We start from the raw sequence: 24,246 nt of genomic DNA on the forward strand, positions 1-24,246 counted from the left end.
TGTAAGAATGTAGTTTATTTATGCTTCTCTACTTTAGCTATAGCGCTAATGCTAGAACTTGCTAACACATTTACGTTCTTAAGCCTGAGGCAGTCACAGCTACTGAGCTACACATTTTAGCTAACAAAAATACAATTTTCAAGATACCCAAGACAAAAAGTTGCTTAATTTTTTTTTCCTGTAAAAAACCCAAAGAACATTATGATTGCACAAGGCAAGTTGCACAAAGTGGCTACAGGTACAGATGTGTGTACAACTAATCACTTTTAAACATTGCCTAAAGAGAATCTCCTATAGATTTCCAAACCGTCCCCAATGAATTATTAAAACTTTGCTGCAAAGAGTGTTAGCATAGCAAAATCACTTTTTTAGTGCTGAGATATAGGCTATCTTCAAATCAATGAGACTTGACTTATGTTAGCTACATGAATACCTCTCAGCACAGGTGTAAAACATTTAGCTATGTTCAATCAAATGTTAGCTTACTGGAAAGACATCTGCCACACTGGGGTAAGTTTGAAAATATAATGTTGTACCACAGTTATAACTGTGTCTCTTATATCTTAAACGCTATATAATAAACTATTCATTAAGTTTTTTTTTCTTTTCTCACTGGTAAATGCAAAAAGCAAACAGTAGAGTGAGTAGAATGTGAAAGAGCAAATAAAGAAATAACTGGTATGAACAAGAACAAATGATTAAAAGTACATAGAAAAGACAAAAACATTATTTTAAAAAATTAAAGTGAATTATAGATTCAAGAGTTTTGATTTAAAATTTAAACTATGAAAATGTGATCACGAATTGTTACCATCAATGGATGCCTATAGCTAATACCCATCTGTCTATTGTTAATAGATTATATAAAAAAGAGCCTGCAATAATGATGGATTTGTGTTGAACAGATTCAGAATCAATCTTTTAGCAAGTTTTACAATTTGAGTTTTAGCGTCTTAAAATGTATCTAATCTTTGGGAAAAGTTATAACAGTCAAATGCTGCCACTTTCCATAAGATTGCTGTCTTTGTAACAAACCTTTCAAAAAAATTACTTTAGAAAATTTTTAGTATTACCTCCTGAACTATGACCCATTCTAGCCCACTATTTCAGCAACATATTTTATCTTAATTACGATAAGATAAACGAGTTAAGTAGTGTAAATATTTTAATTGACTAAGTACACTTTAATTGCTAGAATTACAAAATAAATTGAATTATGGATGTGATTCCACCAGTTTAACTGCTTCTATTCCAACAGTTATTTTTATCAGTGCGAAATGATAAAACGAGAGAATAGAGATATTTTTTTTTTGTTCACAATAGCTATTTTTATTTTTAAAAAGGAAGACTGCCAAACTTTTATTTTTTTTTCAAACTTGAAGATGAACTTCATGAGCAAAACCTCCCCTCTATTGAAGCTTTTCTAAAGCGAGGAGTCCGGGGCACAAAAGCAAATCCTGGAAAGCACGGCGGCGTAAAGCGGAGTGTATGGGCCTGCGCCCATTCACATTCAAAGAGCTGCTAAAAGAGAGAGAAAAGTTTGGACAAAGGGCAAGGAGCGGCATAAAAGGAGATGAATTATTCAGTACGCCCCGCTGCTAGATAGTTTTGTAATTTAGTATATAATGGCCCCGTTGGAGAAGAATCGGTATGTGGCGTGAAAACGGTCTCTTTTTTCGGTCACAGCGCAGATTAATGTTAGGAGAAAAATGTCACTATTTTCTTGCAAATATCTCCGGTGTCTTGTAAACCCTGCTGGCTGCAAATGACCGGCGTGCAGTGCTGGAGTCTGGTCATTTACGCACATTGCGCCTGATTGATAGTTTGCGCTTCAACTGCGTCTTCGGAGCTCTGCTGTTGACTTTCGTGTTTTTTGTTGCAAAATTTCCACATGATGTCACTTTCGTTCTTTTAAGCACTGCTTGTTGTTTCAAATTGGGATCGAATTACGCTGCTATAAAAAGAGACACTCACCCAGTGCGTAAAACAGTTTAGACAAGCAGCATCCGGATGGCGTTTAATAATGTTAATACTTATTAGAGTAAAAGCGCTGGAAACGATGCTCTCTTGAATAGGTGGCTGTGTTCGTGCCGGGTGTAATAGCTCGAAGGCATGGTAAGAAATGTATTTATCCCCAATCAGCCCCTCACTCTGCGAATTTGAAGCACAGCCCTTATGTGGAGAGGGGTTTTTAAAGCAGATTAAATAGAGCCTTTTATTTCTTTTCACTTTCATCTCAGAGCGGAGCTCACTGTGGCTCGCCCTGGGCACAAAATTCATAGATTTTTTTTCTGGCTTACTTATCCAGATTTTAAGACTTTATTTATTTATCTATCAGTTTGTTTATTAGGTCTTCGTATTAGTTTTTTTTTTTTTAGATGTTACATCGCGGATTTATCTTGGTACTAATCTAGCTCTAATAAAAAGTGTATTTAAAATCATAAACAAATTAATGCACGTTTGATTTTCCTGCAAACACGGGTTCTTGCAAAACAAGCCGAGCTGAGATCGTGTATAGGGGAAGCCGTGTGGGAATATTCTGGTGCATGCACTATTAACGAAAAATGACGCAGATGCTGCGCTACACCACGCGCAAACGCTTGCACGGTTTTGTTTTGCGTCACGGGAACATGTATCAGATGTCAGGAGTCGATTTGGCACACGTGACGCATCCTGTCCGACCGTCAGACGAGGTGGAGACAGGCGATGGACACTTCAACAAATCGCAGGATTACCTGCAGGTCGGTCTAATTAAACAGATGCCAGGTGGGATTATTTCTGCACACTGAGGAAAACTGACAGAGCTGCGCAAAGGCGTGAGGAAGGGAGATAGGCCTTGTTTGTTTAGATTTGCAAAATGGAGTCAGTCGGTGAAATGGCTATTTTATTGCAAAAAAGACGTATTATTTTCCAACTTTTTTTCTTCTTCCAGAAATAGAACAAAAATATTTATTTATATTTTGCGTTCATTTTACCTCGAATTGCAAAATCTCAAACCCAAATGTTTTACCTGCTAAACGAAGTAACACAATAGACAGAATTTAGTTTAAATGGGATAAAACTGAAATAAATGCCCCCGCACCCCCACTTCCACGCACATATTCGTTTTTGCCCGGGCGCGCGCTCCAGCGCCACGCACACCCCAGTCTCTCTAAGTGTATGGTAATATAATGTAGCCATATTTCGGGTCTAAAGCCGCGCTGAATGAGAAGGACAGGGGGAATGAAGCGAGAGACCACTTCAAACAAATCCATCTGGAACAGTGTGTGAGAGAGATTCAGTGAAAGTATGGGGAAGTTATTTAGCTATTAATAACGTTCTTTCCTCAGGCATTCAGAGTGACTCCATCTGCACTTTCTCGCAGCTATTTGGCTGGGTGGAAATTGAGGGAGACCCAAATGTTGGGCAGAGATAACATACCCATCATAGCCCAGACCCTGCGCTGTGCTTCACTGCATTAAACTCGGATTAACCTCCCCTGTCCCCGCAGCCACTCAAGCCACATTTCACTGGAATTTACATCGGTAGGCCTGCATTTCCTATAGAGGGGGCATAGAGCTAAAAAGACACGATACGATAGATATTATTATTATTATTATTATTATTATTATTATTATTATTATTATTATTATTATTATTATTATTATTATTATTATTATTATTATTATTATGTCCTGTCTTATAATAACAAATTAAAATGTAGGCCTAAATTATTATTATTATTGTTGTTGTTATGTTTAATAATAATAATAATAATAATAATAATAATAATAATAATAATAATAATAATAATAATAATAATAATAATAATAATAATAATAATGATAATAATAATAATAATAATAATAATAGAAAAGAAAAATTATATACTTACTGGCTTAAAATAAGTATTCAGATCTTGACAACAGTAAATATTGCGTCAACTAGCCAAATGAAAGGCATATAAAAAAGTGCTTGCTAACAAATAGTGAGCAGTGTAATCTTAATGATGAGAACTATTATAGTATATTTAGGACCCAATTTATTTATGGTGTCTAAATTGATAAATAGCAGTTTGTGTTTTTTGTTCTATATTTATCTTGCAAGACAACAAAAATATGCTTAAGATTTTTCTTTTTAATTTCTTTAAATAGCTAAAGCTACAATTTGGCTAGTATGTGTATAAGCTAGCAGGTGGCAAGCTGCCTGTATTTTTTCCTTTTTTCCCATGATAAACCAGCAGTGGCAGGCAAAGAGTAGCAGGTGAGACAGATTCCCACCTAACCTCAGCAACTGCTAAATAAAATATGAAAAATAAATCCGTGGCACATCAAATGGATTCACCATTAACATATTTATCCACTGCAGTTGGATAATATTGCTATTAGCTTAGCGTAGTTCTTCATATGTTTGGTCAGATGTTGCCTAGCAACCTGGACAGAATTCTGACCCTCGTTTTTAGTCAGGTGGGATTGATTAAAATATGTCTAACTAACTTGAATTGTCCATTTGTAGCATGTCAAAGAGCAGAAGTAGAATTTTATCTCATTAACCGCTGTACAAAATAAAAAAAATGGGGTATTTTTGAAGAAAATATTTATCCCTTGTAGCTTGCTAATCTTCTTGTTAGTGTAACTTTCTTTAGCTGCTGCTAAGATGTTGGCCAGAAACCCTGACAGCATTTTAATATTCTTAAAACTGAACTGACAAGAAAATGGATTACTTTTGCCCACATTTCTAATAATATGTTGATGTAGGCTATAGTACAACTGATTAGCATTTAATTTCTAAATAATATTAAAACATCATCATTAACAAATCATATGGATTTCAAATGAACATTTTAGTAGCTGCTTTGTAGCAAGGTAGTACTTCTTTAACTTAGCTTGTTTCTTTGCTTTATAGGTGAGATGTGGTCCAGAAAGCAGGACTGATAAAAGCACCAATTGATTTCTTGTATATTTTTAATAATTTGCCAAAGAGTAGATTTAGCTATATGACTTATAAATTGACCTCAAGAACTACTAAATAATAAAAATAACAATTATTGATATATTAAATGAATTTACCACAAACATGTAGCTGGATAACATTGCTGCCTATCCTTATAGTTGCTGGTGAAATGTTGCTTCCCAACCTCAACAACCTTCTGGTTAGAATATGATGACTGATTGGTGTTCAACCTAAAAATATACACAATAAATAATCAGTGACATGTCAAATGGATTTATCAGGAACATATTTATCCATTGTTGCTTGCTTGTTGTACTAATATTATCTTAGCCTTCATCTTGAAATGGTAAGGTAAGATGTTCCCTAGCAACCAGGATAGCATTTTGAATTTCCTTTTAGTCAGGAGGTTCTGAAAATACTGACTATTTTTTGTGTGTCCTTTCATGCTTAAGAGAAGATTTAGAAAAGGGATGACTGATTAGCATTTAACCTCAACAGCCGCTAAATTTTATATAAAAAAATAATCAGTGACACGTCAAATGGATTTCATTCCTATTAGCTTAGCTTAGTTCTTTGGTTGCTAGGAAAGATGTTACCTAGCAACCCCATTGGCATTTTGATGTTCTTTAGGGGATTAATAAAACACTGACTAATTTTGCTTGTACTGTTAGTTGTATGCTGGAGAGAAGATTTAAAACAGAAAATGCAGTGTATAATGGGTTAGCATAGGTTCTCATTGATTGTAATTTAACATATCGTGAGACCTGATGACAGAATCAAATACAAGTAATTGCTTTCCGGTTCCAGCAAGGTAAGGCGAACAAATCATCCTACACAATAACGCGACATCTCCTGCTTATTAGTAATGAGCATACATTTTTTTTAAAAGAGCACAGTTTAAGCTTGTAGACCTACCAACCCGGCGAGACATTTCAGTGTCAGGAGCTTTAAGTGTCAACAGCACGAAGAAAAAAAAAATGAAGTAGGCTTAAATTCACTCTGTGCTGGCATTTGACTTTGATCACATGAGAAATATTCATGGAAGCACAAACACTAGCTCTGTCACCATTATCCAGGCTGACAGTGATACCTCTCAAGGCTGTCTATTAATTAAAGTTGCGCTTACCATGTGGGACGACTTCCTATCTGGGCACAAAAATGGTTTTTCCATCTCTTGTGGGGGGCTCTTGAAAAGGGGCAATCTCTCCTCTCCTGCTTCTTGTGGGAAATTTAAAAGTGTACAGAGAAAGACATGGGGATTTCTAGCTCATTTATAAAGACGAGTTTATAATCCTTTCCTGCTTAATAACTTAAAAGGATTCAATTTCTCCCCTCATTTATGGGGTTATGATCGCACATTGTTAGGCACAGATAGCACCATTTCAAGGTTAACGTTTCTTGCTCAAAAATATCAGAATATAAGCTGTAAGCCCATAGGTGCCTCCTTTGTTTAGCCGGCAATTTCTCCCACACACAAATGCAGATAGACCCATTTTTAGATGTTGTTACTTTTAATGTGATAACAACGAGGAAGTCGATAAGATGCCTCCATGCACTGAACATTTTTCCCCATCTTATTTCAAATGATGTGATATTTAATTATAGCATATAATTTCACCATCGAGAATTAAATTCGGTAGGCTTACGGAGGCTCTGAGGATTGAATGACTGGTTGGGGGTCTCAAACCATACGAGACAAATTAAAGAGGAAGCGCTGCCCTCCAGGTATCCTGTCACAACAGTAGGGTGCTTCAATGCGGCTCTCATTTCTGTCTGTGTTTTATTCCGCCAATTTTCACTATGGGGCTGCGCTCAGGCCGCAGGGCTGCAGGACCAAAAGTAATAGAGGAAAAAAATCTCAATTTTTTTTTTTTTTATCTGTTTCCATATTCATGCTGGAGTTTGATTTCTCTCTCGCTTTTGTCCTACTTCCTCTCGTCAGATGCTGTACATTTCAAATTTGTGTAAACAGGTTACAATTAAAGGCAACCTGCTGTAGTTAAATTGATAGATTTTATATTTTTATTGCGTTATTATAAAAAATAAAATAAAATAAGTAATAAAAAAAATTATCATTTATGGGGAGCATAGAAATTTTATTAGCAGAAATGTAGATTTATTGTTTTTTATATCTCATTTTATTTTAACAAATGTAACAAATTCCTAGTATTGTAGTTTGATTTCTAAAACGGCATTATTATATTTTTTGCCGTTGTTGTTGTTAGTATTTTCCCTACCAGTCATTTACATTTCCACTTGGGTCCTTTTCATGCCCCCCACATCCCCAAACTGCCATCGCTTTGTTAGCATTAATGTTTAATTGGCTGGAAGAAGATGAATGAGGCTGACAGGAATCAGCTGTCCAGAGATTCCCCCTGTGAGTCTGACTCGGAAATCATAACCTGACCAGCTTTTCCTCCTCTGAAACCGGCTCGTTGAACTTGTCACATCTAATTAGGGTGTTAAAACGCACCCAGTGCATCTGTGGGAAACAGTAGGTGGTTAGTCCGGGGCAGCCAATAACGCCCTTTTTTTGGGTCAGATGGTGGAGGAGGGAGCAGGTTTGGGGGGGATCAGCGTGGTTGGATGACAGTGTTGTTGAATTGGACTGCTGTGGGCTTTTATTTCTAAGCAGCCCTCCTTTTTTCCGCTATTACTTCAATTATGACCATCCAGCGGGCTAAACAAGTGAGCATGCACGGACTGTGGCCTTGTTTTAATTAGGTATGAAATTAATTACACTAGACATCTATTAGAGACTTTTAAGTTTGGCTCTTTTTTTTTTTTTGTGACAGAGTTTAAAGGTATAACAGTGGATTAATGGCTTACATCCAAAATTACATTTCATTGCATCCCATCATTTCAGTGCTGCCTGTCTTAGCAGGAGTCTGGCTATCAGTAAATTCCTAGATACCAAATAAAAAAATAATACATGTTTTAAATTCAATTAACACAAGCTTTTAACTCAAAAATCGTAATAACTAAGTTGAGTTTTTATTCATTTTTATTTTTGCAATTTTCCAAACATATTTTGCAGCTCGAACGTCCTTTAGATCTGAGGAAATCTGCAAATACAGCAGCGTTTGGAGAGGTTTTCTTTCCTTTCTCAATCGCTTTTTTTGTGTTGCTACAAAAAGGCCCTGTGATGTCTGACAGCCTGCTCTCACTATTGTTAGACAAACAGCCACTAGAAAAGGAAGAGAAAAAGAAGAGGGGAGGAGAAAGGACCCCTCTGTTATTTTCTGTCTTGAGACTTGCTTCATCGGCTATTCAGGCAAGTTGATGAACTCCTCCAAAAAGTTTATTAAGGGGGGAGAAAACAATAAGAACTAAAGCGTTTGGGTGCCTGGGCAGACAGTTTATAAACTAGCTGCTATTGTGCCTCAAAGGCAGATGCTTGAATACTCCTGAATAGGGGCCTTCAAACTGACACGATCAGGCTGGACAGCAGCAGTTTTAAAGAGGGGAGACAGGGCTCTTCTTCTGTTGCTGCTACTCAGATCTCTGCCTCTCCTTTTTGTGCATTAATGTACATCTGCAGAAAGAAAAGGGGAGGAGGAGCTTGGCATTGTCTGCTATGGACACTTGGGTTTCTGTGTTTTTATGAACATGTGTTTACAGAAAATGTAAATGTGTGCCAATCAAGAACACAATCATATCAGAAAAACAAATATTTGCAAGGCGACATAAAAAAAAAAGTTGTTTTTTTTTTGCTAAGTATTCATTTTTATTTGACCAAGCAAGAATACATTGTCAATGTTAAGTTCTAAACAAATATCTGATCATTTTCCAAGGCCCAGAAATCTGTGAAGCACACCCACCGCTGATGTTTTTCATTCTTTTATTTTCTTTTTTTCTGAATGGGACACTATGTGCACTCAAGAAGATACATTATTCCTCTCCTTTTCAGGAAACAATAGACTGTCACTCTTTATCCCTCTTCCCTCCGCTGTCCCTCCCTCTCCAGCTTTCCTCTTTTTTTTTCTTAGGCCTCTTAGTCTCTGGCTCTGTGCCTCACAACATCAGAGGGAGTCCAGTGATTTGTGACCCCCAGAAACCCACACTTAATCTCGCTAAAGAGTGGAGGAGGAGGGGAGCATCCAGTTTACAGCTTTAGTGGGCCCCAAATAGGGCCAAGCCTGCTCTGGCAGGTGTCAACATTAGCAAACAATTGGTCCCCAGCCCCATGCCTCGTACCCCGGTGCGAAACTGAACCTAAACTATTCGAGACTCGCTAAAAGGAGCCGCATAATAGAGAATATGGAAGGGGGGGGGTAGGAGGAGTGGACAAGGGAGAGATTACATTCTCAGACAGCTATTAGCCTGGATGAGGCTTTTCTAAACAAACAAAAAGAGAAGAAGGAGATCAATATTGTTTTAGTTCACCAAGTGGACTCATCATTGCGCCTTTGGAGTATTTATTTTCTGCTCCATTGTTTGTCTCGGCTGCTCAGACGTCTGTGGGCCGTATTGGCAATCCAATTAAGTTTCAGGGGGTCCAGCGGAGGCCCATCTCTTCTCCCGGACAGTTGTGTGTTTTGCGCTTGCAGTCGGCAGTTCACTCACAGATTCGCCGCTGTAATGAATCCTGATTGGCGACTATTGCCTTTCGACGGCGGACAATGAACAAGAGGGGAAAACAACACTCAGGGATGACAGAGCTCCACTCGGCCCTGTGGGACGGCAATCCTTCTAATTCATTAGACAGAAGTGTCTGAGCGCAGAGAGCTGAGGAAACAGGGAGAGAGTGAGTTGACATGAGTGGACAGGAGCTGCTCTCGAGAGGGTATGTGCCTTGACAAGAGGGTCAATGTTTGTGTTTTCTTTAAAGGCTATTTATTTATCTCTCAGTGTTGATTCAGAGCCATGCCACAAGGAGAGACAAGTGTTCCCAGCAGGGGAGATTAGTCTCAAACGTTTTTAATGGGAAAACGCGAGGCATTTGTTGTCGTTTAATTGCTTTGAGATGGTGCTTTGCTGCATTTATTCCTCATACTGAAGAAAAACTGGCAAAAAGAAACTTTATCTTGCAGCTCTTCAAGTCACTGTGAATTTATTGCAATGTGACAAACTGGCATCTACTCGTCTTGATACATTGTCTGAATCAGGAAATTCAACCATCAAAACATTACACAGCAACCACAAAAACCTCCCATAACATAGACAGCTGGTAAAATATCATTAAATTAATTTGTGTGTAGCCATTACAGCACATACAAGACTGTTTATAGACAGTTTATATTAATTCTGGCTCTAAGTAGTATGAAATTAGGCATGTAATTTCATAAATTGAAGTCGTTTGCCTCCTAAGTTATCTACAAGACAAAATAAAAGTTGTTGCCAGCTCACAGATAATCTTACATAATGACAAAGGCTTGCAAAGCAAATATGGGAGCGTTAAGAATATAATATGGAAGGTTTGAGTCGGCTTCATTAAAGGCAGGTCTCCATCAGTGTCCGTGTTTGATATGGGCCAAATGGGCAGTCGCCCGCGGCGTTGTTAGAAAAGAGGCATGCAGAAGCACCAGATAACGAGTGTAACTCCTCTGTCATTTACCCCATTAACAAGTTTTCTGTTGCTTTTATGCAAGTGCAATCAATGGGGAGCTGTGCTCCCTGCTAGCTGCTGCAGATAGGAAGACTGTTTTATGTGGCTTTGTGCTCTGTTTTCGGTCTGTTATGCATTAGTTTTGTTTGCGGTGAGGACGTCCTGTTGGTTTTAGAATCCGAAAGGATGACTTGAACCAAAGAAAAAAAACATAAGGCATCTGGATTTAAAGCATATTAATATGGCCTGGTTACCAGTAATAAGTTATTCAAAAAATGTTGTCATTTTAATAAGAATGCAGCGCAAGAGCAAAAAATAACACCCTCTTCCATCAGTTGTTGCTTTGCACTGCTAATTAACAGGCTGAAATAATGCTTTCAATAAAATAAAAAATGCAAACAGAAAGTCAGGGTTTGGAAGATAACAAGCTACCACTATTCAATCTGACTGCTATAAAAATTACTGCCTGCAATTTATGTCTGTTTGGCAGCCAACTGGAACAGGTAGCCTGACTTAAAAACCAGCTCATATGAGCTTGTTGCAGCTGTTCCTCTATAAACAGAAAACAAGATAAATGTGTTTTATTTTGCGCAATAGGTACTTAAAATTGCAACAAAATTCGATAGAACTTTTTACTGTCGTTCTCCATAAATATATGACTGAAAGTCAACGAGACAATCAAATATTATAGATAACCCTAATTGTGACTATATATTGTTATTTTATAAGTTTGTTATTTTAATGTCATATTCACCGTCATTTTGCAGTATTCTAAGTTATCTACCAAACAAAATAAAAGCATGTAACCACATGTATAAACTTTCCGAATCAGTGACATTTTTATAATTGTAGATGGTTGATTTGATGTCAATTCTGATAAAAGGGCAAATAAAATTCCTCATCTTGTATTTATTGGCTTAATAGATTAGGAGTAACTCAACATTTGGAAGCCAGATTGCAATCATAATATCGAGTGGGCTTTAAAAATTGTATGTATTTAAAGAAACTCTTAGTCCGGTTTCAGTTTGTTCTTTCCTGAGATTAAAAAAAAAAACAACTAAAACTGAAGTGAACAGTTCATCACAATACTGAATATTCAGGGGGGTGGGGGAGTATTTATCTTGATAAATAAGCCATTGTTATGATGTAAAATAATAAAGCGTGCCAAAATAGAGAGCGGGGTACATCAGGACATCTTAGGTTTTATTATCATTATTATGTCCGTGTGAAATTGTGTGACAGATGAGCAGGTCAGAGCCGCATCATTTGCTGAAAGAAATGTAGTTTCCTCCAATTTGCCTTGCCAGCTAAGGTTGTCAAACTCTGACAGCTGGCACAGATCGGGACAGTGTGCTGCATTACAACCATCCGCTGGTTACCGTGGAGCTGCATTAGGAAAGACAAAAAAACAAAACATTTCTGGCTAATTTTATTACAATACAGGAATAGGCCACATAATGTGCAACAGTAATTATGTTTAGCACAGTGCTCCCTCAGTGATGAATGAGGAACATTGACCATGGTCTGCTGGTTTAAAAAATCGCCATTAGTCTATGCTACTTAGGGCCAGAACATTTCACATTTTATGGTCTTGATGGGGCCGCACCACTGAAATATTCATTTGTTTTTTAATTGTGCGTGTTTTTCCACAGCCACAAAGACAATAAACATGTTCCCTGAGTGTTGCAAATCAGAAATGTGTTTTTCTTCTACCGAGTTAAAATGTGAAAAGCGCTTGTCCAAACAGTGGGGTGGAGCTCCTGTCCTCGCCGACAAAATAACAACTTCAAATGTTGTCCCCTCTTTTCAACTAATGGGCTTATTTCTGCATCGTCAGTCATTCTCTCCTTGGGGAATATGTAGTCGCAGTATAAAAAGCTTTTCTGCTGTGCACATTACGACCTCTCAATATGGAGAGCTCTCACAAATTAATGCTTGACTGTGCCAAATAAAAGCTCTTATTAGACTGTTGTATGTGGAGGAGTTTTTTTTACAGTTTTGCTCTTTTATGGGAATATTAAGGGAAGTTTTATTTAGGAAATACTGCAAGATTTCACACATTACTTGAACCTTAGTGCTATTTCTTTTTTTCCATTATTTGGATTTACGGGAGCAACTGGAAGTAAAGTGAACTGTTAAAGTTAAAATGTGGGCTTCTTGTTTGCTCATTTTATACTTTGAGCTTTTTTTACTTTTATTGCCATTTTTTTTCATTTAGTTGAAGTTTAACTCATTTTCCCCTGCTAGTGTCCTCAATATCCCCAACTTTTCAAAATTATTTGCCGGCCGTCCTTGTCCAGAAAATTAGAAAACTTCCCTTGGGCACAAAAAAAAAATGTCCGCTGTGCATTCCTGTACGCTGCCCAGTAATCTCTCTTTGGCTTTGTTGGGGGGGAAAAAAGATTTGTTCCTCCAGGAGACCTCGGCTCACAGCCCTGAGACGTAGCTGTTTGATTTTCTTTTCTTCATAGGTTTTTTTTTTTTGGGGGGGGGGCTTTTTTTTTTTTTGTTGGGGGACCGGGACTTTGGCTGTGTTTCCATTTGGAGGAGAGACCCCCATGGGCTCTTCTTTATCTTTCTTGCATTCTCTTAATTTCATTACATTCGTTGTGACCTCAATTAGCAAAGAGTTGAGCTCCGGCAGTGACATTCTGCTTTAAAACCTCAGACTTGGTGAAGAAGTTAAACGGTGGTGGCAGCAGCAGCTAATACAGGTCTGCATCTTGTGAAGTCTGAAACCAACCGCGTTCTTTCAGATCCTCTCTAATCGAGCTTTGTTCTTCACAATTAAAAGAAAGAAACATGTCATTTCTAAATAACTTCCCCACGTTGCATCATGTAAAGGAAGAAAAGTGACATCCATCGTTTGAAGCAAGAAATACCGCCACCAAAATAGGAGTTTATATTTTCATTTCTAACAGTGCTGTAAAGACAGCCGTGCAGAAACAAAGCATGACTTAAAGTCAAAAGCAAACATTTATATTGTCGCTAATATCCCACTTTTAGCCAGTAGTGCATTAAAGAAAAAGAATCCCACCCTTCAAGCCCTTCACGCTTTCAAAACTCAGGCAGCACAGAGGCATGGGGAGTCAATATGTCAGCGTTTATGGATGCCCTGCAGAGCTGCACAGGGCTGTCAGTCCCCCATTCATGCTCTAATGGCCCCCTGAGGTGCTCGTCTCTAGGGGCTGAAAGGGGCCGGGAGGCCCAGTGGACGCCCTGTTGTTGAAGGTGAGCGTGCGCTCTCATGGACGCGCTGCGCCTTCATCCATATGACAAGAGCAATAAAAGAGCATCGCTCTCCCTCTCCTCTGTCTCCTCTGCTTTCTTTCGAGCCCTCCCACCGCCCCCCACTCTCCACCTCAAACAGTGAGAAGGGGCCTAATTGTTTGTTGTGAGAGCCAAAGATTATAGAGCCTCCCATCTTTCTTCCTCCCTTGCCTTTTCCTCCATTTTTTTTTTTCCAAGCCCGCTACTTTTTTCTGTGATTCTGTCAGAGAGACAAGGGGAAGAAAAGTGCTGGAATTTTCCTGAGGAATGTGGAAGCTAGATTCCCACTTTGGCTGTCAGACGTTGCACATTTGCTTTAAAAACAGAACAATGTTTTACGATTTTCTCAGATGGACGAAGCTTGCATGAAGAAAAAGAGTGTAAAGTTGAATGCATTCAGGCATTCACATGAAGTGCGTTCTGGCAGGAGCGCCCTTGGCCGTCTGCCACCTGCTATAAACCAGTAATTGACATGATAAGCAGGAGAAAAAACTGAAACCACTGACATCTGTCCATAAAGGTGAGCAGAGATTGATTTTATTTTATTTTAGATAGATAGACGGCGGAGTTTTAACGTATGGACACACATCTCGCCCAAATTCAATTTCGGCTAAATGTCAAATTATGAGCGAGAGAAGGTCAAAGATATCAAGCTTGTAGCCAGACCGGGTAAACACCTAACTTGATTTATAACCATTTGAACATTTTAATCTAATATTTCTAAATAAGCTCAAACCAAGCTGACACTATGATTACTTTTAGAGTTTTCATGATTCTTTTTTCTTTCTTTCTTCCTCTTGTGTGGAGATATCCACAGGAAAAGATTATTCCAAAAACAATCTGTCCTTAAACCATTCTACTTATCGCTGGCGTCTATCTTGTTTTCACACAAGGGTCCTATCTCATACATCCCTCGGTGAATGCCTTGAATCGCATGGCTTCTTTAACTTGGCAACCCCTTCAGGATGAACAGGCAAGTGCATTAAAGAGAGATGCCGCGCCATTCTCAGAAAAATGCAAATTGAGAAGTTGTTAGTTATTTGATGTTGCTGTGCGAACCTCCATCCCCTCCCACCCCTCCTCCCGCCTCCGATGCATCCCTCCGACTCCAGTGTTGGTGGTTGAATCGCATGCAGTCCTGGGGACAGGCAGGCCTGTTTATATGCAGGCCTGGAGCAGAGAAGACAGCGCAGAGACAGATGCATGTCAGAGATAGCAGATCCCATCTGAGGCAGATGCCTCTTATCGCGGGCCTGTTTGCATAATTAGGCCTTTTGATATTCACCCCCTCTGACTGACAAAAAGTATAATTGGAGGCATCAAGTACGACAAAAGGTGGGCACAAAATAAACAAGTCAACACAAACAGGGAGAAAAGACGTGGTGTTATTTTTGTCCTGTGGGAAAAAAAGAGGGAGGAAAAAACAGCATTTTTAACCAAATCTGCTGTCAGTCACAGTCAACTGGTGTGACTCGGTGCTCAGCAGCCTGTCCTGTGAATGCCTGCAAAACACAGAGCGTGAGGCCTGATTGTAATTATGCTGGAACTAATATGCTTTTCAAAATGAGCCATTATGAGCTAATGCTGCACTGCCAAAGCCCTGTCTGTTTTTGTCCCTCTGTCTTGGAGAGTTTGCAAAGGTATGGCTGATATTGAGGCCATGCGTTGTGATATCAGAGAGAGACTATGGGAGGTGGTGGTGGGGGGGGGGGGGGCGCGATTTACTTTAGGGTTTGGCTGCACAGGTGAGGCTGAGACGAGGGATTTGGAGAACCTTCGCTGCTAAAACGAGAGCTTCCCTTTGTCACTTTTAGAGTGTTTTTGTGCAAAGATTGTTTTTCCTGTTCTTATTTTTTCAATATTTAAGAGCTTAATAATTTATGGTGTTTTTAATGGCAATGTTTACAACAGACATTTAAAGATTTATTTATTTTATTTTTTTTATCTTTGCATTAATGCTTTTTGGAAAAAAACCAACAACTTTAAAATAAAAAGAAGTAATGCCTTAACTGGTTATGCACTCATTAGTCATCTCCCACATGCCCCCGACAAGGATATGCAAAAAGCCATAACATAAATGCATATTTTATTGCAGTAGCACAATCTCTCACTTAAAAATTGACCTTTAATTTTTAGCACATTTATTCATGCGAAGCTAATAAATAATTGTTTTCCATGAGATCGCAGATTGTTGTTTCTCTCCCATCAATGCCTTGTATAACAACCCTTTTCCAAAAGAAGATTGCTCAGTTGTTTAATTTAACACATTCTCCATTTTGTGTCAGGTGAATCATTTCTATGTATCTGACTTTTTTGATCAATATACTGCTTAATGAGCCAAAGTTTTACAACAGATCTCTGTTTAGGAGAAAGTTTAAAGTTGTCATATGCTCTAATAAGATTCAAACCATCCCACAGCATCACAGGTCCTCCACCATATTTAGCAGGTGGCATGAGGTACTTTTCCACATATTCATCTTGTGCTGCTGGCTGCTCTCACAGTTGTTGTGGTGACAGGAAGACGGTACTCTTAGCTGTACATCTTGACATGTATATCATCCTCTGCATTGTGAATTTTATCAAGATAACTCAGAAATGAAACTTTGAGTTGTCAAAGCTTCAATTAAGCGGCGAGTTGAGAATATAAATTAAGAAAATTGCTTCAGTCAAGGCATTTCTGGGCCGTATGTGATTTTGTGAAAAAAAAAAAAAAAAAAAAAAAAAAAAAATATATATATATATATATATATATATATATATATATATATATATATATATATATATATATATATATATATATAAGTATCCATAATTTCTAATTATGGATTTTTCCAATTATTTCCGTATAAAATGATATGCTTGCTGTGAAAAGTTAATATATTTTTAGGCCATTTCCAAACCAGGTGCTAGCAAATTTGTCTGCCTCTCACCAGCCTGGGGTGACATTATGTGTATTGCTGTTGTTACCCATCGTAAACTTGTAACTTAACAGATCACTTGGTTAATTGCCACGTTAAATAGACAGCTGTCTATTTAGCTAATTAGCTAAGTGTGAGCTAATTAGCATTAGTTCACAAACCTGGAGGAGTCTGAGGGTTTGGAGGGAGGTGGTGGCGGAGGAAGGGGCTTCAGATGATGCACACGGTGGCTGGTTTTGAAGAAGAAAGTGTGATGAGGATCCCATCTGTCTGGGGTCTGTCTGAAAGGTCAGGAGAGGAGCACGAGGGGCAGGAAAAGCCTTTAAACCTCGCTGCAACCTTCAAACTATTAACTAGCAGTTCAAGTCTTTCAAGAGGACGAGCTGTGTTTTATCTGAAAGGTCTGTTCAGAATTAAAGCATCATTAAAGCACAGCCACAGCAGGGCGAAGCGATCTAATGTGCTTCCTCACGTCGACAGAGTTCATTTGGAGTACTCGGTACGTTCACACTAATTAAACACGGTTCACTACATATCCCTGCTGGTACATGAAAATTTAGATTTTTTTTCTCCTTGTATTCAAGAGGCATAAAATACCTTTATTCTAGCTGATTTTTACCAATATTGCAATGCTGTTATAAAACACCTAACAGAATGATCTGTGCCTAGTGTGTTTGCTGCGTTGTGACTCTGACCAGGCGAGTAGTTTTCCTAAATTTTAATGCACAAAGGAAATGAAGGAGAGAAAGAAAAGCTTATATCATCTGGAAGATATTTCAAACCAACTGTAAAAGGCTGTGAAACATCTCCAGAAGCTAAACAAGGTGTTTTCTGTTCTTTTCTGCTTTCTTTGTTGTTGTTGTTATTGTTGTTTTTTCAGCATGAAACCTTTTTCATGACGATTTTGCGCGATGCAACGTTTGTCAAACGTGGATTTGTACGTTTTTGCCAAGCATCTTGCATAGATCAGTGATTGTGACATGTTCTACGTTTTGCTGTGGTCATTGTGTCACCCTGCCGTCTGCTGCAGGTTGTAAAAAAGAAACTACCCGTCAGTCAAACAATCGTATTATTACGTCTTTGCCTGCCCATTGAATGTAAGCAACGTTTATAATAATTACAAGAGAAATATTTTCTTTCTTTTCTTGAATTCCTAAGACTCACAATCAAAAGAAGAGATAAAAGAAACAGAAAAAGCTTGAGTCATGTAACTTAAGTCTAGTTTATGGTTTGTAGAGGTGTGCAATACTGCATATTTTGTTATCAGTTTGATACTAAGTAAAACATCACTGGTACTAATACCTAATTATATCTAATTGGTATTAGTACTAATAATAATAAACCTTTGACCTTTAGGCACTTTTGTGGTTTTTCCTTTGAATTATTTTGTCAAAATCAAGTTTTATGGGTGTCTACAAATATTTTAATAACACATTTATATAATATGAGGACATCTATGTGTATGTTGTTTTTTAAAGAAACAAAGTGGAAGAAATGATTAAAATCAAAGCATAATGTTTTTAACGGTAGAATTGAGAAACTATAATACTAAAATATAAAATAAAATTTCAAGATGAAATCTGAAACTCAAGTATCGATCTAGTCATGCTGGTAATTATGCAATTTTGGACTGATTCACACACCAGTTTATTCCCAGCTACAATTTACTGGGAATGCCTGAAGGTTCTACCATCGTTGTTGTTTTCCAGAGATTAATGTTTATTGGTGCAAAACATGTATAATAACCCCAAAACAACATAAAAAAACTTGTGAAGATTCTCAGTGAAGCTTGGAAGAGGATATGTATATATTCACACATATATATGGTCAGTTCAAACTTCAGTGTTACAATCATGTTTTTTGGAAAATCCATGAAATGCATTGTAATGTGGGAATGTGGGCTTGGAGCTTTCACTGCCCCCGGAGTTCTTTCTGCAGCCTAATCAGGCTTTTACCTTGACAAAGCAGAGTGTAAACCTGATTAATTCCTATTCATGATGGCCACAATTTTAAATCAATATTGAGGTAAAACCTTGGAGGGCCCCTGGAGCAGAGTACACGGCACTAATCGTGCCCACTGGATGCAGCATAATGAGATTCTAATTGGACAATAAGTAATGAGACAAGGCCTGAGTGGTTTACCAATATCTCATGAACCTTTGCATGGAAATTACAGCGGTTGTATTATGCAAAGGTCTAATCAGAGTTTACCTTTCTGCACTGTTAAAGAATTGACCTGCTCAGTCCTGCAGGGCCCCATTTTGCCTATTTATTTAGCTCTTATTTTGCATAAAGCAGCCTGAAAGCCGCAGATTTCCTCTCTCTTGTCTTGCCGCTCCGTGTGTCTCGGGTCGTTTCTTAGATCGGCGGAGAGAGCAGCCATGTGTTTCGGGATATTTTCTGTCCTCGGCTCACTAAATTTAGTCGGCATACAGATGAGTTTTACATCGAGTCCAGGTCCCATTTGGCCTCCAACAACATGTGCCGTGTTCCATTTTCCTTCACTCATTACAGGCAGCACTGGTGACCTTGTGCCTCTGGTTCATGTACAACAGCAGATGTGTTGGCTCTGCGGGCTTAATGACGAACAGCAGTACAAGCCAAACACTGCTGAGGTCTATCAGTCAGAACACTGTTGAAACCACATATTTACATACACTTTATTAAAAAGACAGATAACCCGTATGTTTTTTAGATCAGGTGGGGTTGGAAAAATTATTTCTATTTGAGAAATGAGAGAATAATAACAGAATTTCTTTGGAAAATATTTTTTCTTTACTTTTTTACTGTTTTAGAAGTTTGCAGGAATGACTACAGTATTTAGTAGAACTGTCTCTGTATGACTTTGGAAAGACATTTTGTGGGTTCTCACAATATGTGGAACATTCCTCCTGGTAGTACTGGTGTAACTGAACCAGGTTTCTAGGCTGCCTCATTCACAAACCCCTTTTCAACTATAACTACAAATTTACTAACATCAAGGCTTTATGATGGCCACTCTCAGACATTGACTTTCTTGCTTTTTTCCACATGTGATGTCAACATTTTCCACATAATTTTCTTTTCTCAGGATCTGTTTAGTGAAGTGCACCACACAATCCCACACAGCATAATGCTGCCATTCCTGTGCTGAGCAGCTGGGATTGTGTTCTCAGGCTTGCAAGCTTTCCCGTTTTCCTCTAAATGAGGCAACGGTAATTATGGATAAACACTTTAAGTTACATGAGAATGAAGAATATGTCTTCAAAATTAAGGTAGTTGTCTAAATTGTAATCTTCCTTTTGGAGTAATGGCTGCTTCTTATCTGAGTCTCAATAATGGTGGGAGTGGTTTCAGTGGGAACGACTCTTACAAACCTTTGATATCACCATTAGTTGGACTTTGCAAAAATGTTTAAAGGCACAGTACTCTGACTAATAACAAAAAAATCTCTGAATAAAGTTTTCTCTCTTTTTTTTTTTGCATTTAGCAAATAGAAATCTGACTAAAAACACAAAATATTTAATCTGAATCAATGTCACATTAGAAAAAAATATTGAACCTAAATGTCAAATGTAACACGTGTTTCCGACAGTACAGTGATAAACTGCGAGGTCGGTTTGCTAGCTAGCTAGCTAAAGTTTGTGAGAACATCTCCAACAAAGGAAAAGGCAAAGAAAAGTGATAATTTGAGGAGGAGAGGACGGTGGTGTCTTGCTCAGAACCCCACTGAGCATGTGTCGACTCTGACCCCGGCGTCTCCCTCGCGGGGACGTGGAGGTGACTTTGCAAAGTGATCCGCAGACCGCTGCGCTGCTCTCAAGTGTCGTCATGCCGAGTTACAGAGCAAATGGATACCCGCATCCTCATGAAAACCAACAAAGGGATATGTGCTGTATGTACATATTCAACTTTGTATGTTCAAGGGTGTTCTGCAGCCCGAGTGAGCTTGTGCTTCAAGAATCAATCTTTATTAAAAAGGATAAGACTGAAGAATTGATTTAATGAATGCGGCCTCATGTCCTGCGGCCACATGTAATCCGCACGGAATCGTCGAGCACGAGCTCAGGGGGACAAAAAATGTTCGCAGAAGACTGGTGGAGTGGCCTGTAATGATAGTCTCCATATAATCCCATAATTCCTTGTTTAATTAAACTCTGGAGCTGGCCTTGAGACTCCGCCAGCTCTGTTGCTCTTTTGTTCTCACAGTTGTTATTTGGAGGCAAGGTCTGAGTGCTCTTTTGTCCACTGAAAGATGTGACTGGAGTGAGCTGGAACAAAGAGCCAGAGTCAGGTGCGCATTTCCACCGGAGTCGGATGGCAAAGGGCCCCTGTCAGAACCCGAAATCTCTTCACGCGCCCTTTTTCTTCAGCATCTCCCTTTATTTTCCCTTCTCCCACACTTTCTGGACTGAGCATGATGCAATCCAACTAGGCCTGGAGCAACACTGGCACATCACTCTGCCTTGTCAATGTCTCAATGAGGAAATTATGAAAATAAGAATTTTATGACATGAAATGAAAAGGGCCATGTAGTTTGAATAGACATGCAGAGGAGGTGAAAATGATGCAATTTTCTAAATTCAGTTATAATGGTAATGCGTATTTACTGTCAAAAATTTCCCTGTCGGCCCGGATTGTACAGCTTTGTGCTGTATCTGTGTTCCTCGAGCAAAAATTCAGCTTAGTTGAATGCCGAAAAAGTAATGTAAAATATGCTTTAATTCATTCTGTGACAGCAGGTGGAAACACATGGAACTGAATGGTTTTGGTGCGATATTGTGCTCTATTTTATGCACTTTGGCTGAGCTGTGTATGAGCAGTATGCCCTGGGCCAATGACAGAGAAAAACAGGGTGAGGAGCAGCAAGGTGGCCTCTGCAGATTAACCCCTCTACCCACTGGCAGCCCACTCCCCCTCAGCTCCCTGCCTCCACAGCCTCTGGGGCCCCTCTCACAGGCAGGATTGCATATCAGGGCCTCTTCTATATTAAATAAATATCCACAGATTAAGATAATATTCTCCCAGTTGTGTACGGAGAGAAAAGTAGCTGTCATTTGAATCCTCTCCGATGCAAACCCTGCATCACGAACGACAAAGGAGGCCCTTTTAGAATGCAGATAACGCCGTTATTTTTCCACAAACAGCTAATTCTCCCAAAGGCCTCTCGACTAGGCTCTCATTAGGTTTCTCTTCACCTCAGGTAACCGCACAGACGACGGATCGGATGTTGATTCGGAGCCAGATTTGCCCCTGAAGAGGAAGCAGAGGCGCAGCCGCACCACCTTCACAGCGGAGCAGCTGGAGGAGCTGGAGAAGGCTTTTGAGAGAACGCATTACCCCGACATCTACACCCGAGAGGAGCTGGCTCAGAGGACAAAACTCACAGAAGCCAGAGTACAGGTAGGTCCAATGGAGCTGTACGCAACTTAACCTTAGCTGAAGCCCAGATGAAGCAAAGAATAGCCATTCTTTCATTTTTACAGGGACTATGTCTTTGTGAGTAGGGTGAATTAACTACATGCTGCAGAAACACGGAATGTCACCAAGGAAAAAGCCTGGCCTTTCTCTATAATTTGAGTCTGCACATTGCTTTAACATAGTGTTCTTACCCCTTAAACTTTTACGCATTTAGTTCAAATTACAGCCACAAACTTCAGCATAATTAATTGGGATTTAATGTAGGCAACCAACAAAGTAGCACATTGTGAGGTGGAATGGATTCAGTTTTTTTTTTTTTTACAAACAAAGTTCTGATATTTAGGTTGTGACCAGCTGCTCCTTCTGCAGGGGAAACAAATCCCTCAGCGTGATGCTGCCACCATCGTGTTTCGCCGTTGCTCAGTAAGCTGGTGTGGTGTTACAGCATTTTAAATGAACACTCTGTCTCCTGCATTGCTTTCGGCAAACTGCATGTGGGACTTCTTGCAGATTTTGCTCTCCATGCCTGGCCTGTCAGCTTTTGGACACTTGGAGATGTCCTCTTTCCATTTTAATATCATGGATTGCACAGTGCTCTATGTTCAAAGCTTGGGACTTACAACCTAACCTTACATTAAATCTTTCTCATATTTATCCCTGGCCTTTCTACTGTGTTCCTCAGTCTCATGATTATTTTTATTCATTAATGTTCTCTAAAAAATCTCTGAGGCTTTTATAGTACAGCTGTACTCATATTGGGTTTAAAAGACACACTGATTCTTCTGGTAATTTGCTACTCTGGATTTTACTTATGGGTGTCAAAGTAAGGGAGGCTGAACACAAATGCTTCCCAAATGTTTCAGACATTACCCTCCTTCCAGTTTACAAATATACCCTACTTTGTATCAGTCTATCACATAAAATCTAAATAAAATGTATCAAAATTTGTGATTCTAACCTGACAGAACGTGAAAAAATCTTAAGGGGTATGAATATTTCTACAGTGCAATACATTCATCCATCATGAGCACGTTTTCCTTCTTATCATGCTACAATGCTTAATGTTGAAGCAGTTTGACAGAAACGCTTCCTTATTTCACACCCTAGACTAGGGAGGCCACTCTGACAGCCTGAACTCCCCACAATTTAGTGCAAGATTGAAGGAAGACGTGTACAGTAGAGTTACAGCAACAGCTGTTGTTCTAAAGATGGGAAGGGAGCAGAAACTAGGAGAGGAGCGAAAGGGAATGCATTCCTGATGGATTTCTCATTTCGGCCTTTGGCCAGGATCTCATCCCACCACTTTCAAGCTCGCCGCTGCTTGTAAAATCCTCCACATATCACACAGAGTTCTTCATCCTCTCTGGGGACCCCATGCCCCGACAACAACATTAATCAATCAACTGCTGGAGGAAAAAAAAAAAAAAAACTCTGGGGCACCCCTCTCCTCTTACCCCAGCGGTTCACACTCACTCTGAAACGGCCCAAACTCCTCACCGCATGCTAACTGTTCATCACACCACAAACACGCAGAGTTGGTAACTGATTCCACACATGTCACTGTCCATCTTCAAAACCCCCCAACATGCCCGGGTATCCAGTACGTCTGAGGAGAGAAGGAGCGCAGTATGTCAAGTGGTGGAGAACTAAGAGCTTCAGCTGAGATTTTAATGTAAATATTACCCTGCGTTGCCTTAAAAAGCATTCATGATATTTCTGCAGTAGTAGCAGACTTTATCAATTTGTTTCTTATATGTTTCTTATAGCCGACACATGGAAACTAAGCAAAAGCTCTGGACGCTCAGAAGACAAGTTATCTAATGTAAATATTATATGTACAAGTGACAAATCAATTGAGAAAACAAAAGTTTTCTCAGTTGATTCAAAATAAATGTGATTTAATTTATTCCGGATGTAAAGACCTTCCTAGGTAAAGGAGAAATGGCATAAAACTTGGCCAACATCAGAAAAAATGACTGGCTTTGATTTTGGTTGATCTGGATTCAGGTTTTTAAAGGAGATCCAGGATCATTCAATCTTCTAAAAGTCAAATTTTCTAAGAAACAAAGAAAATCATGTGAAATGAATGTGAGTCAAGCAACGCACATCTAGCTATTGTGTGACTAACGTTCCCTCTAGTTAAAACCGTAACATTAAATGTTTATAATGAATAATCTT

General features: G+C 38.9%; 1 protein-coding gene across 1 annotated transcript in view; it reads left to right on the forward strand.

Moving 5' to 3' along the window:
- Positions 1-2,564: 2,564 nt before the first annotated feature.
- Positions 2,565-24,246, forward strand: part of pax7a (paired box 7a) — a 50,245-nt gene continuing 28,563 nt past the window's right edge. Inside the window, exons 1-2 of the mRNA XM_088005984.1 lie at positions 2,565-2,741; positions 21,823-22,050. Coding sequence (XP_087862110.1) covers positions 2,565-2,741; positions 21,823-22,050 — 405 coding nt within the window. The remainder of the gene's footprint in view (positions 2,742-21,822; positions 22,051-24,246) is intronic.

The sequence above is a fragment of the Poecilia mexicana genome, unplaced genomic scaffold, assembly GCF_051168715.1.
Source record: "Poecilia mexicana isolate PSO_F unplaced genomic scaffold, ASM5116871v1 scaffold_5, whole genome shotgun sequence".
Lineage (NCBI taxonomy): Eukaryota > Metazoa > Chordata > Actinopteri > Cyprinodontiformes > Poeciliidae > Poecilia > Poecilia mexicana.